The sequence below is a fragment of the Schistocerca serialis genome, chromosome 2 (assembly GCF_023864345.2).
Source record: "Schistocerca serialis cubense isolate TAMUIC-IGC-003099 chromosome 2, iqSchSeri2.2, whole genome shotgun sequence".
In the NCBI taxonomy this organism is placed as follows: domain Eukaryota; kingdom Metazoa; phylum Arthropoda; class Insecta; order Orthoptera; family Acrididae; genus Schistocerca; species Schistocerca serialis.
Genome location: NC_064639.1, coordinates 754,322,552 through 754,338,785, shown reverse-complemented (window position 1 = coordinate 754,338,785; position 16,234 = coordinate 754,322,552). Strand labels below are relative to the sequence as shown.

Sequence of the window (16,234 nt, the reverse complement as noted above, 5' to 3'; positions counted from 1 at the left end):
CAAGAACATAATTTTTACATTACAGGGAATCAACTAACATTGACATCACAAAACGTGAATTATCATACTATCCTAGCACACACAAGTATTTTGTGCTGAATAGGGCAAACACATTATCTTTGAAACTTGGAACATTGATACAAAAACTGATATGATCAACGCAATTTCAGTAAACAACGAGAGTTCAGAAAAATCAATTGATAAGCTATCCAACAAAATACAGGCCAACAGAAGCATTAATAACAACTGACTCAACACACTTCTCCACAAGGTTTCCCTATTTAGACACAGCATCACAAAGAATTACTAACTTATTTAGAAACACCAATATTAGAATATCATTCTCCACAAACCACAATCTTGGACATCACTTACTTCACACAGTAAACAGAAACACCAGAATAACAGAACTTAGAGGAATATATAAATTACTATGTAACAGCTGTCCCCAATTTTACATAAGCAAAATAGGAAGAAATTTCCACACACAATACAAAGAACACACTGATGCTTTTAAAATTAACCACTTTGATAGACCCACGATAGCCAACCACGAGTACCTTAACAGACAAACATAAACTGACTTTCACAACAGCATAACTGTACTCCACACAGAAAAACATGCTGAAAAACTTGAACTACTAGAACAATCAGAGGTATTGTTAAACAAAGTAAAATCTCTGAAAAACATTTGAATGAACAGAATTTAGGAGTCACAGGTTTTTCAGTTACTTTAGAAGTTTATTTTTTCCTAAAGGTAAAAATATTTAATAGTGCCACCAATTGATAACATAATCCACGTTTTACATATTGACAAATATTTGTTTTGGAAGTGATATGCTGTATAACTAATAATATAATGGCTTTTTATCTCCTTTGAAATAATAGAACTAGTGTATTTGTAGAAATGCTGCTTATTTACATTTGAAATTCCTTGGCTTGCGCATTCAGAATGTGCTGTATAACAAAAAATGTATATATATGTACATAAACACGTTTACTCGTACTATGCTTCAAAAACCATGCATCCACCATTGGAAACAGTAAGTTAATTGTCAGTTTGTATAAGTTTTGTAAACTTATATTTAGAATATGACCATTTTGTAATATACCTTTGTAATCTTACCAGGACCAGAATGAATCTAAACCTGGAGAAATAATCGATGAAGACTGTCACAGCACTTGAAGTGGAACACACATGACTTGAAATGCGTCGTGCAATGAAATAAACTCACGAATGTGCCTGAGGGCGAATGTTCTTAATTTTCCGAGTTGTAGATGAGTTTTGAAATCTGGGCAGCAAAATAACTGATGATGGCCGAGGTAGAGACGATCTGCAGACTGGCAGTAGCAAGGAAAGCGTTTCTGAAAAAGGGAAATTTGAGTGTTAGGAAGTCTTTTCTGAAGGTTTTTGTCTTGAGAATACAAAAGTGGAAGATAAGCAGTTCAGACAATAAGAAATAGAAGATTTTAAAATGGGGTGGTGCAGAAGAATGCTGAAGATTAAATTGGTCGACCGAATAGCTACTGATACGGTACTAAATTGAAGTGGGGAAAAAGTCTTGCCGCATCACGGAAGAGACAGTCTGGCTGTCAACGAAACTGTAGGGATAAAAACTGTAGAGGGAGAGCCAAACATGAATTCACAAAGCAGGTTCAGATGAATGCAGTTATTCAGAGATGAAGGGGCTTGCACAGGATAGGTGACCATAGAGATCTGCCTCAAACCGGTCTTTGGACTCAAGAGTAGCACAACAACGCTAAGTAAATGGGAGTCTAATCTTAAATTACCTATTTTCTTCTGTTGCCACTATCTTCCTTTTTCTACAGATGCCACCAACGAGAGTGTAAGATTCCTGAGCCAACAGTTCACAGTTCACAGTTGAATATCCTTCTCTCCTGCTGTAAAAAACCTGTAACCTCTACCTTCGTCGTAGGTTCACTCTATTTCGACTTCTCATTTGATATTATCTGAACTACATTTATGATTAGTGTCACTAGAGAATTTTTGAACAACCATTTTATTCCTTCCTGTTACCCCTATTTATACTATTACCATTGCTGTTACTGCAACGAGATGATGGTAGAAGTCGTAGTGGTGGTAGTAATAGTAGTAGTGGAATTCTAATACTATTATAGTCTGTAAACTGAAAGTTAACTGCAAGCAAACGTGATCCCAAACAATGAACGTTTTTATACATAGAAGAAAAGAAATACAACCAGCCACATTTTTAAATTAATTATTTATTTCGCCGTAACCAGTTTTGGGGCTGAGACAATCGTAAGGCGACAACCAGGGCTTCTTGTACAAATATCACGGTTTTGTTCTATAATATAACACAATATTCATAATTTTCTTGTTTACAAAAGCTTTTATGTTATACACAAAACCTTTTAAATGTCAGTTACTTGAGGAAAACGTTTCCCTACATATTACAGCAGAGGGCTCGGGTCATTACAGCAAGTTGAACACGAACTTACCAAAGCAAGATGGTGGACACATGTGTATACACCTGAAGACACGTCATCTAGTTATCTGATTGGCTGCATCAAAGAAAAAATTGATGCAGTATTCATTTCTACAGCTATAATGTATATTGCTGTAAATATTCTGTTTCTTCGTGTCAGGGCTCAGATCCGAGATTAGCGAAATAAGTCATTCGCTAAAAATGAGTGGCTGGTTCCAGCTTTTCTTCAGCTTTATTTTTGCAAAAACAGTTGCAGTGTTCCCAAACCATCGTGAGTAAAATAGTGAACGTTATGTGATTACCTACATATAATCAGCAATTGCTTGAAATGAGCAATTGCATTAATTCTTTTGCCAAAAGAATGTATTTCAAACATATAAAACTTAAGCAGTTTACAAAACATCGGGCGTTGTTTTAAACTTCGAAAATGAGCCTCAGCAGTGAGAAGGACTACTTCTGAACAGATTTTGTTACTGTTGCAATACATTCAGTCCTTAAAAATATACTTTACAATGTTAACGGTATAGCTCTGTTATGCGGTACTGAAATACCAAACGAAATTCGTTTATTATTTCTTGAGTACTACATCAAGAAGCATCAACTGAAGATTTTATCTCTCAATCATAAACTCATCAATTGCATTACGTTGTGTTCAAAATCCTGTCGAAATATATTTGTCCGTTTAGAAGGAGATACTGGGAGTACAAGCATTTTTGCCGGAAGATATTCCTGAAACGTCCCCTTAGAAAAATATATGAATTACTGTGCTGATAAACCTCTTACGTTATTTGATTTTCAAACAGCTGAGCAGAACTGAACGAACTCGGACATTTCTCTCTTTACTTATTCTGAACAGCACTAAACTGACACACAATATTTTTAGCGCAACGCAGGCTGACTTTCAATAATCCCTACAAAAGATGGCCCTGACTAACAATAACGTTTACCTTTCATGAATCACTTACATCACAAAAATCTTCGTTACTCGAACTACTGCAATACAGCGAGTGCCGATACTGGCAGCTAAGTAAAAGATTCTAACTACTGAACGCACTAACTGCTGATAGGCATAGTTAGCAAACGGAAGGTTTTGATAGAGAACAAACAATGTATTTACCTTAACAATATTCAAAAGTCATCACATATATATCAGTTCATGATATACCGTATTACAAATTTACTATTTGTGATGGACACACGTCCAGATCGTCCACTCTCAAAATTCTGCCATCTCTCTCCCGACATCCACCACTGCTGGCGGTTCACCTCCAACTGCGCAACGCTACGCGCTGTTCACATCCAACTGCCCAACATTACAATGGCGAATATTCCAACAATGCCAACCAGCCACAGACTGCACACAGCACAGCCAGTGATTTTCATGCAGAGCGCTACGTGGCGCTACCAACATAAAAACCTATACAGCCTACTTACAGCCTCCTTACATTACGCTCCATGTTTTTGGTGTATGCATAAACCCTATCTAGTCTTATGACACTCGTTCATACGGTAATATAATGTACCCTACATTGCTGTGGGAGATTGCTGTCTCATTCTCTATTTCATACAGTGGTAATGCAGTAAGAATATAATAATAATAATAATAATAATAATAATAATAATGTAATAATAATATAATAAACGGAGTCTCTGTATTGTGTCGTCGCTGTCGAGAAGACTGTATAGCTAAAAGAAACAGCCTACAGGAACACCTACTGAAGTAGTTAAGAAAGAACAAAGACTCATTTGCTTGGCTTTCAGTCTATAGAAGACTTCACTACCCTCGTGGACATAAGCGATAATACTTCTGTTAACCTCACAAGAGTACAGTTTATTTTGTGGTTCATATCTTTTAACCCTAACAACATGGTAAAGAAGGAATTTGTTTTGTCTCATTAACGCCGTTCTCTCGCGCGCCCAAAACAATTCCTTACCTGGCACTGGATTGGGCTCCCGTAACGTCACAGCCTGCTATCTAAGGACGGCAGAACGAACCACACTTGTGTCACCATTTGACAATGGCAGTGGAGTACTCGGTAGAAATCTCGTAGATTTTAAACTACATGACGCGGCTGAAAGCCAGAGAGAATTTAATCGATATATATCGCCGCGAAATTGTACGTTCGTAAATTTCTCTTATCAGATTTGCAATAATCCATCATAATTTTAATCATGATAAGGTGCTATATTTCTCAAGAATAGGAACTGCATTGTCCACTTGTAAATAATTTTAAGAGGAGCGTTGGCAGACTCACTGATTTTAAGCCAAACGTTACCTGTGATGTATTTTACACAAAATCAGTAGTCCGATCAGTGGGTGGTTTGTTCTAGAACATCGCTGAGGATGCCTCTGCTAATAGTAGAAGTGACCTCTGCCACTGCAGACAACACAGGAATGACAGACGTAAGGCTTAAACTGGTCCGACGGAAATGGGATGCAACTTTAGCTATTTGGAAATCAGAAAGAAGAGCACGGGAGATGACAATTACCCTTCCCAGGTCATCGTCTATTACAGCAGGTATAGTGCCACGTTGTCCCAAATAGGTAATAAGAGTAACTTAAGAATAATAATATCAGCCTCGATTCCTTAGGGAAAAAAATAGCGCCTAGCGGCTGTATTTATTTCAAAACGTTCATAGTACAGCAGTCACTCGCAACGATATGTATTGCAGATCTGGATTTCGGTCACCATGTGGCCGTCTTCAGAGCAGTAAATGTAAGTTAAGACATTAAAGACACTTGTGTATGCACATAATCCCATTTAGACTATTCACTTCAGACGTTGACACAGTGTGAACTCTACATTTGACATGAAAGGTCCAGTTGGGACTACGTGCATATACAAGTGATAAAATGGTTCAAATGGCTCTGAGCACTATGGGACTTAACATCTGAGGTCATCAGTCCCCTAGAACTTAGAATTACTTAAACTTAACTAACCTAAGGACATCACACACATCCATGCCCGAGGCAGGATTCGAACCTGCGACCGTAGCGGTCACGCGGTTCCAGGCTGTAGCGCCTAGAACCGCTCGGCCACTCCTGCCGGCTATTATGCTAGCAGACAAAAATCGTAATACTGGCGCTGTCCTCTAACTTTTTACCAGAAAGAAATTATGACTGTTCATGTCCGTTGATGTAACTGTAGTTTTTGCGCCTCAGCTCAGGCTTTCGTCCGCACAATGGATATATCAGAGGACATGTGGATCTGCCCTGGCTTCTGACTATAGGGTTTCACTCTAGTTTTCTGACCACGTCTTCTAGAATTCGTACCTTTGCTGAAGTGCTAATTACATCCCTATTATTAGCAGAAAATTGTCGATAGAATGTTAATTTATAATTTTTCACCACACTCCCGCAGCACGTTTCGCATCGACATAGATACGAACCGCGGTCGTCAACGCCTCACAATGCTGTCAGCAGCAGGTACTGGGTGGAACTAGGTCACAGCAGTGTTACGCGCGGTGTGTTCCCGTGTTTAGGGCGCTCGCCTGCACAGAGGAGAGGAAACTGCCCGCGGCAGCGATAAAAGCGGGCGGTAACGTCTTCTGCCCCGGCATGAGCGGACGTCCTGTTGTGTTCGCAGGTCCTACTGCGAGCGCGTGTTCCGCGACTGCCGCCTGCAGACGTGCTACGTGCAGTCTCCCGCCTACCCAGGCGTCTACCCCAGGGGCCTGCATTGCCGCTACCACCTCAACACCAGGCTGCCCTTCATCAAGCTCTACATCGAGAACGAGGTCTTCAACATCGACGGCCAGCGCTGCGAGAACATCATGACGTGTCCCATGAGGCCCATCTCGTCGGGCGCCGAGAACTGCCCGTACGACTACATTAAGGTGTACGACGGGAAGAACGAGAGCGCACCAGTCATCGGTGAGTGCCGCTGCACCTGTAGTCTGCACTTAATCTGCACCTGCATTACGGTATTAAAAACAAAACAGTCATCATCGTTTCAGAAAACCAGTCGTGCGAAACTTAATATATTCTTTTCAAGGATGGTGTCTTGCAAATAGTAGACGAAGATGAGCAATAAATTTCAATATTTCTATATTTATGAAAGATGTTACATTCGGTGTCACAGTATCAACTTACAACGAAGACAGGAATTTGGTTCAAAAATGGCTCTGAGCACTATGGGACTTAACTTCTGTGGTCATCAGTTCCCTAGAACCTAGAACTACTTAAACATAACCAACCTAAGGACACCACACACATCCATGCCCGAGGCAGGATTCGAACCTGCGACCGCGCGCTTCCGGACTGTAGCGCCTAGAGCCGCTCGGCCACCAGCGGCCGACACAGGAATTTGTTTTAATTCTTTGTTGTAAGTCCAGATTCACCTGTATGTACATGTTTAATACTAATAGCTGAACATTGTTGTTGTTGCCGTTGTTCTTGTCTGCTGTCTGAACACTGATTTGATAGTAACTCTTCATACTAGTCTATCCTGTAAAAGACCCTGCTTCCCTTTTAGGTACGCCTGTACCACCACGTACAACAGCGACTGTTAACCATCCGTTACCGTGGGTAAACGAATCATTGATGTCAATGCTGAAGTTCAGTCTGCAACCACAAAACACTGCAGGTCCGTCCAGTAGAGAGTGTGCAGCGACAGATTTGATGGTATTCTTTTTCTTGTCGGCGACAGATGTGGTCATTTCGACGTCTTCAATAGTTTTATATATTGTCTGTCTTGCACGACGACGGGATCTTCTGTATGGCATTTGAAACTGCTTACTTTTTCGATGAATTCTATTTTTCTTGTTTTCGATTGAGTACCTGTTCGTTAGTTATTCGGTCCATATATCCAATCTGTAGCACCTTGTGACATCTACTTCTTTTCTCTTCATGTCTGAGCTGCTTATCGCCCAGACTTCACACGCACATTCTAGACAAATACTTTTAGAAAAGACTTCATTATTAGATATTTAACAAATAACTACTTTAAACAAACCCTTTTCTTGCTATTACCATTCAGAATTTTTATCCCCTCTACTTTGGAATCGTCAGTTATTTTGCTGCACAAATAGCAGAACTCATGTACTAGTTTAAGGGACTCATTTCCCAGTCTAATTCCATTAGCGTCCCCTGCTTTAGTTGAAGAACATTCCATTACCGATTTCGATGCTCAACTAAGAGCCTCATATCAAAACACTATTTATTCAGATCAAATGCTCTTTCTAGTCCTTTGTCGTCTTTCAAGGAGTTACTATGTCGTCTGTAGACGTTGAAGTTTTTTTTTCCTTTTCCTGAACTTGAACGATCTTTCCAAATTCCTCCTTGGTTTCCCTTACTACTCGCTCAGTGCACTGATTAGATAAAATGGGAGGGGGGGGGATGTTACAATCCTATCTCATCCTCTCAACTACTGTCCCTCAGCTTATTACTGCAGCCTGGGTTTTGTACCAACTTTACTAACTTTTCACTCCTTGTATTTTATTCCTGTTAGTTTCACATTTTTGTATAGTTTGTTCGAATCAGCTTGATCAAAAGCTTTCTCTAAATCAACAAATGTAAATTTAGCGCATTACTGTCTATTTATTCTCACCCGTATGTTTCGCACATTGTCGACTTGCACATAAGAGACATGAAGCAGTGCATGTGCACAGTTGTTTTAAAACACGACATTCATCCTAACAGTTATCCTTGCAAAATATCAAGTCATAGTTTGAAGATGTGAGGTTACTCCATAATTAGCTATGTTTGGAGCGTTGACAATAATGTAAGAGTGCGATTTTTAAATTTAGATGGATAAAACAGAGGCCATAGCTGATGAAATTTCTTGAGTGTTAGCCGAATACCAGCATCTTCTTGGAAGGCTTCGTTTGAAATTTGAAGAATGCCAAAGTTTTCATGGCACCCTTTCCGTCAGCAAGCGCGCTACGTATAGTAAAGCAGTAACAAACGCGTTAAGCACATCATGGCGGTACTGTAAGGCACAGGTACCAAAATATCATTTCCTGCTACGGTAAAAGAAGTCGTTCCAAGATACGTTAGAAGCCGGCTGCCCACTCTTTTTCCCTGTGTAAAAAAGTCGACACTCAGTTCTCTGGTGGATCAAACTTTCGCTCTGTAACAGAGACTTCTCGTAGTCGCGAGCATACTATTGAACAAATATTGTGCCAAGCTATCTAAACTTCCATAAATATTGAGTTCTGGTCTTAAACAAAACGCGAAACAGAAATCTGTTGATCTTCGGATCGATCAATCAGGCTTTAGACTTCATTACATATTTCCTAGTAGCTTTCTCTTACAGAGTATGTGAGGGGAAGGGAAGGCGTGTTTGCTATGCACACTGTAGTGAAATTTAACTGCATAGCAGCATGAAGGACATTTATTCACAGAGGGGGACGCACTCCTGAACTGTATTTAACATGGACTACATACAAAATTCCTTACAAGCAAACTGTAATTGCGTAAAGATCATCATTATTCAGCAAGAACTGGGTGGACTAAGTACAGCAACATGGAGGCGCGTCCAATAGTTTCAAACTCACAGAACAACTGAAAGCAAAATTCACCGTTTTTCAATAAAGACTGAACCGTCAAAGCCTACCTCTAACGCGCAGCGAAAAGAATCATGAAAGTTAACTGGATAGTCGATGAATAAAATGAATCGTAACCGATTAAGGAACAAATTCCAGATGAATCTGTGCAAAACGCCAGCAAAATTAATACCCACTTCTCCTAACGAAATAATTCAATTGTTAATGCAGTATCATAACTCAAAACTGAAGTAACGCCCATTCAAAATCACCGTCAAGGATGCACAGAAGTAGCACTACTTAATTTCTTGATCGTGGAACAGCGACAGGCTAACTCTGGATAAAATCGAACCCGCCTCCCTCCGTGCAGAAAGAATGAACAAACTTGGAGAGACCTAAGTGATCATCAGCAAGACGAAATTTCCAGTGGAGCAGACGTCTCCTCCAGTCAGAAAACAGGAGAGTCAATTCCCGGTTCCCTCGCCTCAGAATTTTCCACTCATTGAACTTCCCAGTTTCGAAGCTAGTTTCCCTTGTTAGTGAGTCCGGAGCAATTAATCACGTTATGGCACGTGTAAAGCGTTTGGGCAGACGAGTGTCCCAACTGACTGGAGCCACGGGCCAGATTCGAAGATTGCATTCAAACGCCTTTCTCAGGCTTCACCCGCAAAGGTACACCAAGAACTTCCATCTGAATTCACCCAGTCGCATGCGTTGTAATTACACCCACAGTCACGCAATGCAGCGATTATCTATTTTTAGGACACGTTGTTACGGGAACATTGTTTGCTGAATATCTAATGTCGTGAAAATGAGAATAAAACAATCTCAGTGTTGGATCCGTGCGTGGTTTTCCTTCCGGGCATTTAAAATATAGGAAACCATAGAAAGAGCGAAGTGTTCAACCGATTTGATCAAATCATGAAATTATAAAACTACAGAATTATATGAAATGTACATATATTTCCGCATTTCAATATGATTTCATCGATGAAATATCCGTGTAACGAGGAGAGGTAGAAGACGACAAGAAGCTATGCCTAAATTGATGATAGTCTACAGCCTAAATAGTAAAATCATAGTGACGGAAAATGTGGAGATCTTATATACAAGGCATGCGCAAAGCATGTTTAACATAATGGAGGTATTAGCACGAGCCAACGGGGCTCAGCTGATATATCAAGCCTATTAGCAACTGGAAAACGAAAACATAACAGAAATTCACGAAGTTCTATAAACGCAATGTTTGCAGAAGTGAACGATTTAGATGAGCAGAAGTGTGTTTTTCTTATGAGAAAACTGACGTTTAGAGATTGTAAAATATGAAGCACATGTTAAGAATTATTTCTTGAGTTTGCAATGTTTAAACTGCATTATTACCGTAGTTATATGACAAGAGGAACAAACAGAATTCTGTGAGAATACATAATTCGGGTTACGCCACGAAAACGGTGGTCGTCTCTTTCCAAGAGCCGCGACGTAAGACGAACTCCCTTCTTTTTATAGTGAGGCTTTCTGTCGATAGAAAGCTCTGACTTTGCCTTACTGCGTGGTGGAGCGTAATGTATCAGTGACAGGGCGATGGGGCGGAAACCTCCACGGCTTCCTCTAAAAGTGCCATATTTCTGACGTCGACGGCAAGAAGCTGCTCTAAGGCGACGAATTTTCCGCGGCATTACCAATATAGCACGCCGCTTATGTCGACTATCGCTGAAGAAGCTCCAAATAAATTACTGGTTATGCTGTAGAGGTCCAATTTGAAATAGAGAGTCACGAGGTCATAATCCGTTAAGACTAACATGTCTTTAACTATTCTCGGCATAATCATTTCCTAACGACACTATTACTTAACCTCATGAAAAAATGTGCCATTTCTTAACAAGTCTACATAAGGCTGCTTCGACTTACTGTCGTATGTGCACTATAGACAATTACTGTAGACATTGTTCAATAAAATAAGAAACATGAAAATAAATCCTAGTAGTGGGAAACAAACAATTAGTATCTGTTAAGACGTCACAGAGCTCCCATAGCTGTAAGAAATGATGGAGCATTGCAAACGGAGAGAAACTGAGGGTCACACAGTGGAGGATGCAGAAAACCTGCACTGATCATGAGAACGCTGAGTCCACACGAACTGCATTTGATTGGCGGAAAGTCTGTAGTTTCGAGTATTACACGGGGTCAGCAAACACAGTGGACGTGCCTGATCAGCGGCATTAATTACAATTCATGTATCTAAATTCTACGAAGTCGTATTTGTAGTGTGTCGTCGTTGAATTGTTCTTCCAAATAACTTCCCAACTCGATAGACTTAACTATGTGATCAAAGAAAGATTTTAAGGCCACTTCTAGATGGCAGGAGCTCACTAATTTACACCTGGACTCTTGTATTCGTCGATTAGACATTCCGATCTCACAACATAAATTAGGACCAACGACGCTGTGACCATCAAGAAATTTCATTACAAGCTTGACAACTACCAAGGCTCTCCTCCAGTGTTTTAGAGGATCACAGAACCTGCAGAATGAATGGAGAAATTTAATGGTTAGTGATAGGAAGTGACTGGTCTGTAGTATCAGTGGGATTTAAGCGACTTGGCACGTCAAATAAGAGAGCACAATTTGTGTGGTGTCTACGAATAATTGAAAATGGATATTAAAGTTTCACTTTAAGGTGAATGGAGCCCCAAAGAAAATAATTTTATTTTTGATCTGACTGCTCTCAGCTATAATTCATCACAGACATACGTACTTCGCACAACGGATATTATGTGGCATCTGAAATGATTTGCTGCTGATCAGCTAACTTTCTCATTACTGAACCTAACATTAGATGTCATAAATAACCTCTAGATTTAACCTAATCATCAGGGTACAAATATCAAATCATGTATTCAGTTATAAATTTATAACGCTTGGTTGTTGTGAGCTAGTAATGTAAAGTTACCGTAAAACATTGCAGAAGGGCGAAGCAACAGTTGCTCTGAAATTCTCAAGGCAATCTTACCTTGCGTGATATGAACATAACTGACTAAAGCAGCAAAAAGCCTTGCTGGGTCGCACAGTGCATACGACATGAAAAATGGTTATCTTCAAACTAATGAGTGAATTGAAGGCATAAAACGGCATCTTTTGTTATTCATATACAAGGCAGTAGTGAAAATCTTCATGGTTACTCAATACAGGGTGTCCATAAATTATCTTTACAACTTAATATTTTATTAACTTTAAAACTGTACTAGATGTTTAAAATGGTTTTCGAAATCTGATAACATATTATAAGCCTTTTTACCTTCCAGATAACGCAGCTTTGACGCAAAACTGAACTTGAAAAATCTCAGGAAAGTTTCCGGATAGGTGACTTGGATGAGATGGTCCAATTTGATGGCACCTTCCCCCCCACTCCCCCAACTCCCAGCACTCTAGAGTGCTGAACCCAGGTTAGAGATCTGCGCAGAACTTGTAGGCACACATTCACAAGTCTTTTCAACGTGTCGCCTTTGAGATTTTCAATTATACGTGGAGACAAATGGAATTCCGACCAGGCATTATCCGTGCCGCTAAATGTGCGAACACTGATGTGTATGAATAAGGAAACAAAACTTTGTGAGTTATCACATATTTATAACCATTTGTTAATATCTACTATGGTTTTAAAGATATAAAAGTCTTAAATTAAGGATAATTTACAGATAGCCTGTACTGTCATCTTGAAAGGTAATAATTCATTTAAAGAAATTGGTGAAAGGAACGAAACAGAAATAAAAATAGGTGATTTTCTTTAACCTTATTATTATTATTATTATTATTATCATTATTATCAGATACCGAGAATACAATTTTACCAGAGAAATAAGACTAATTTTACGTGAGCCATGTGGCATAGTCATACAATGACCAGCTACATAACGTAGATTTGGAAAACATATAACGTACAAAAACATTTCGGTGTATGAAATACCAGCCTCTTAAATCCGATCACAAATCAAATACAGTAGGTAAAGACAAGGGAATCTGCCCCGCATTAATCGTAGCCGCAAACAGCACTCCGCTGTACATTCGACCTCAATGCTTAAGAAAGCTGTGTTCCAAGATGGCTCGACAAAAAAATAGTTTTAGGAAAACATTTCTTTGTGTTTGAGAGTAGACACATGAAAACAGATGTATGTAAATTATGATTGTAGCTTCAAAAATAGATACCCATTGCTGTTTTCATATATAGTTCTATCACTTTCTCAGGACAATGCAATTTAATCACGTTGATTAACATACCATGTCACACGTAGACGAAGGCACACATTCACTAAAGAACAGTCTCGAACAGAGTAGAACTAAAGAAGAACACTTAGTTTCCGTTAAACATTTGCCAGGCATAAAGAGTATCTCATCCTACTCGCTTTTCATGGATCAAGACCGTACTAGCCCCAGCCCGAGTTCTTCCGAGGCTTCCAGTAACATATCTATAAGTGTAAGATGGAAGTTATTCGCTTGGAACTTGCCTTAAGTCCTTTTATTTTAAATGCATTTTTTATTTATTCGTGTTTTTCAAGTGCTGTGTTTTATTTTTATATTAATATTACCAGTGGTTGCTGATAACATGATTTACTATTATATTCATAATATAAAACATTGTCCTTCATCATCATTATTGAATACTTACAACCTGTTTAGAGTTTCCAGATAACAGGTCTAAAATTCGGAGCAATAAATGGAACTGAACTGAACTGACTCCCTACCGAAACTGAAGACACACTCGCCGCTTCACGCCTGCTCCTTCGGCAAGCCCTCTGACTCATTTGTACCGCGTGGAGCCTATAAGCTCCCTGGATCAGAGAAAACCAATACACAAAAGTGATATCAGAACACCAATATGCAATCCTTCCTTGTACGCAGATTGAAGATGGCGTTACTGCTACTTAAATTGTGTGATTGCGTCGAAATGCTAATCAGTTGCATGCCCGCGTCGGTAATATACTTCATGCTGGTTTTAGTTTGTTGCTTGCTTCCTTCATTGCGTTGGAATTTTAATGACCGGTATTGCAGAAAGAAACGAAAACATAAAAAGCTCACGAATTAAGATGTTACTGGCTGGCGTATGCTGTTTTAGTCCACTTTGGTTACTCTGCTTTTTACACTGCAGGCGTCTTCTGCGGGATGGGACACTTCCCGTATTCGATCATCGGCACTTCGGAAGATCTGTTGGTGGAGTTCTCGAGCTCTCCGGCGGGCCCGCTGCTCAATACTGGCTTCCACTTCAACGTGGGCAGCTGGCCGGGCCACGGGAAGCTGGCGGGCGTGCGCAACGGCACGTGCGACTGGCTGCTGACCGGCGACGACCTGGGGTCCGACCAGGAGGGCATCTTCCAGAGCGTCGCCCACTGGTACCCGCCCCACTCCTCCTGCACCTACCTGCTGCAGGGCCGGCCCGGACAGGTCGTCCGCCTCTACTTCCCCAGGTACCAGGCTGCCTCACTGTAACACAACAATGTGTGGGAAGGAAGAGAGAATGCACTGTGCACTAACACACATCTAAGCCTAACAATTGCATATATCTCAAACAATCTCATGTAATGTTACCGAGGAGGAACGACAATTTAACAAGGAATTTGATCATCACGTAGGGTGGTGGTGGTAAGCAGAAATGGCCATGTTTCTCCTTCAAGATGGTTTTGACAGTCATGTGATTGTGAGTGAGGTTGGAGTGATGTAAAAGTGGGTATCTGTAAAGTCGCAGAACAGTCCCAACAAACGTTACATCAATAGCGACAGTAGTAGTAGTAGTAGTAGTAGTAGTGGTGGTGGTGTTGGTGGCGGTGGTGGTGGTGGAAACGGTATTTGCAGTGCAGGTGGTGTTGATGGTATAAAGAGGACAGCCCAGACGTCCTAAGTAGGTTCTAGGACCATTACTTGTAGTCATCCGATGCCTGTGTGTCGCTTCCTATACAGGTGTTTCAGTTTTCGCATCAAACGTCTAGGAGTGATAAATGACTCCATATGGGTGTTCTGCATCTGCATGCTACTAACCGCACTAAAATGATAGAGTGATTTCCAACAAGAAGAGCGTAGCGTTCCAAAGGATTGGAAAAGGGCACAGGTCATCCCCGTTTTCAAGAAGGGACGTCGAACAGATGTGCAGAACTATAGACCTATATCTGTAACGTCGATCAGTTGTAGAATTTTGGAACCCGTATTATGTTCGAGTATAATGACTTTTGTGGAGACTAGAAATCTACTCTGTAGGAGTCAGCATGGGTTTCGAAAGAGACGGTCGTGTGAAACCCAGCTCGCGCTATTCATCCACGAGACTCAGAGAGCCGTAGACACGGGTTCACAGGTAGATGCCGTGTTTCTTGACTTCCCCAAGGCGTTCGATACAGTTCCGCACAGTCGTTTAATGAACAAAGTAAGAGCATATGGACTATCAGACCAATTGTGTGATTGGATTGAGGGGTTCCTAGATAATAGAACGCAGCATGTCATTCTCAATGGAGAGAAGTCTTCCGAAGTAAGAGTGATTTCAGGTGTGCCGCAGGGGAGTGTCATAGGACCGTTGCTATTCACAATATACATAAATGACCTGGTGGATGACATCGGAAGTTCACTGAGGCTTTTTTCAGATGATGCTGTGGTGTATCGAGAGGTTGTAACGATGGAAAATTGTACTGAAATGCAGGAGGATCTGCAGCGAATTGACGCATGGTGCAGGGAATGGCAATTGAATCTCAATGTAGACAAGTGTAATGTGCTGCGAATACATAGAAAGATAGATCCCTTATCATTTAGCTACAAAATAGCAGGTCAGCAACTGGAAGCAGTTAATTCCATATATTATCTGGGAGTACGCATTAGGAGTGATTTAAAATGAAATGATCATATAAAGTTGATCGTCGGTAAAGCAGATGCCACTGAGATTCATTGGAAGAATCCTAAGGAAATGCAATCCGGAAACAAAGGAAGTAGCTCGATACGGGTTTTTGTTGAAGTTTCGAGAACATACCTTCACCGAGGAGTCAAGCAGTTTATTGCTCCCTCCTACGTATATCTCGCGAAGAGGCCATGAGGATAAAATCAGAGAGATTAGAGCCCACACAGAAGCATACCGACAATCCTTTCCACGAACAATACGAGACTGGAATAGAAGGGAGAACCGATAGAGGTACTCAGGGTACCCTCCGCCACACACCGTCAGGTGGCTTGCGGAGTATGGATGTAGATGTAGATGTAGAAGAAAACCTTAAGAATGATATTTTATAAACGAATGACTGTATTAAAGGAAA

The 16,234-nt window shown here is 40.5% G+C and overlaps 1 protein-coding gene across 1 annotated transcript in view; it reads left to right on the top strand.

The window, feature by feature from the left end:
• Positions 1-16,234, top strand: part of LOC126456385 (uncharacterized) — a 127,906-nt gene that overhangs the window by 65,656 nt on the left and 46,016 nt on the right. The window contains exons 3-4 of the mRNA XM_050092139.1: positions 6,056-6,342; positions 14,098-14,413. Coding sequence (XP_049948096.1) covers positions 6,056-6,342; positions 14,098-14,413 — 603 coding nt within the window. The remainder of the gene's footprint in view (positions 1-6,055; positions 6,343-14,097; positions 14,414-16,234) is intronic.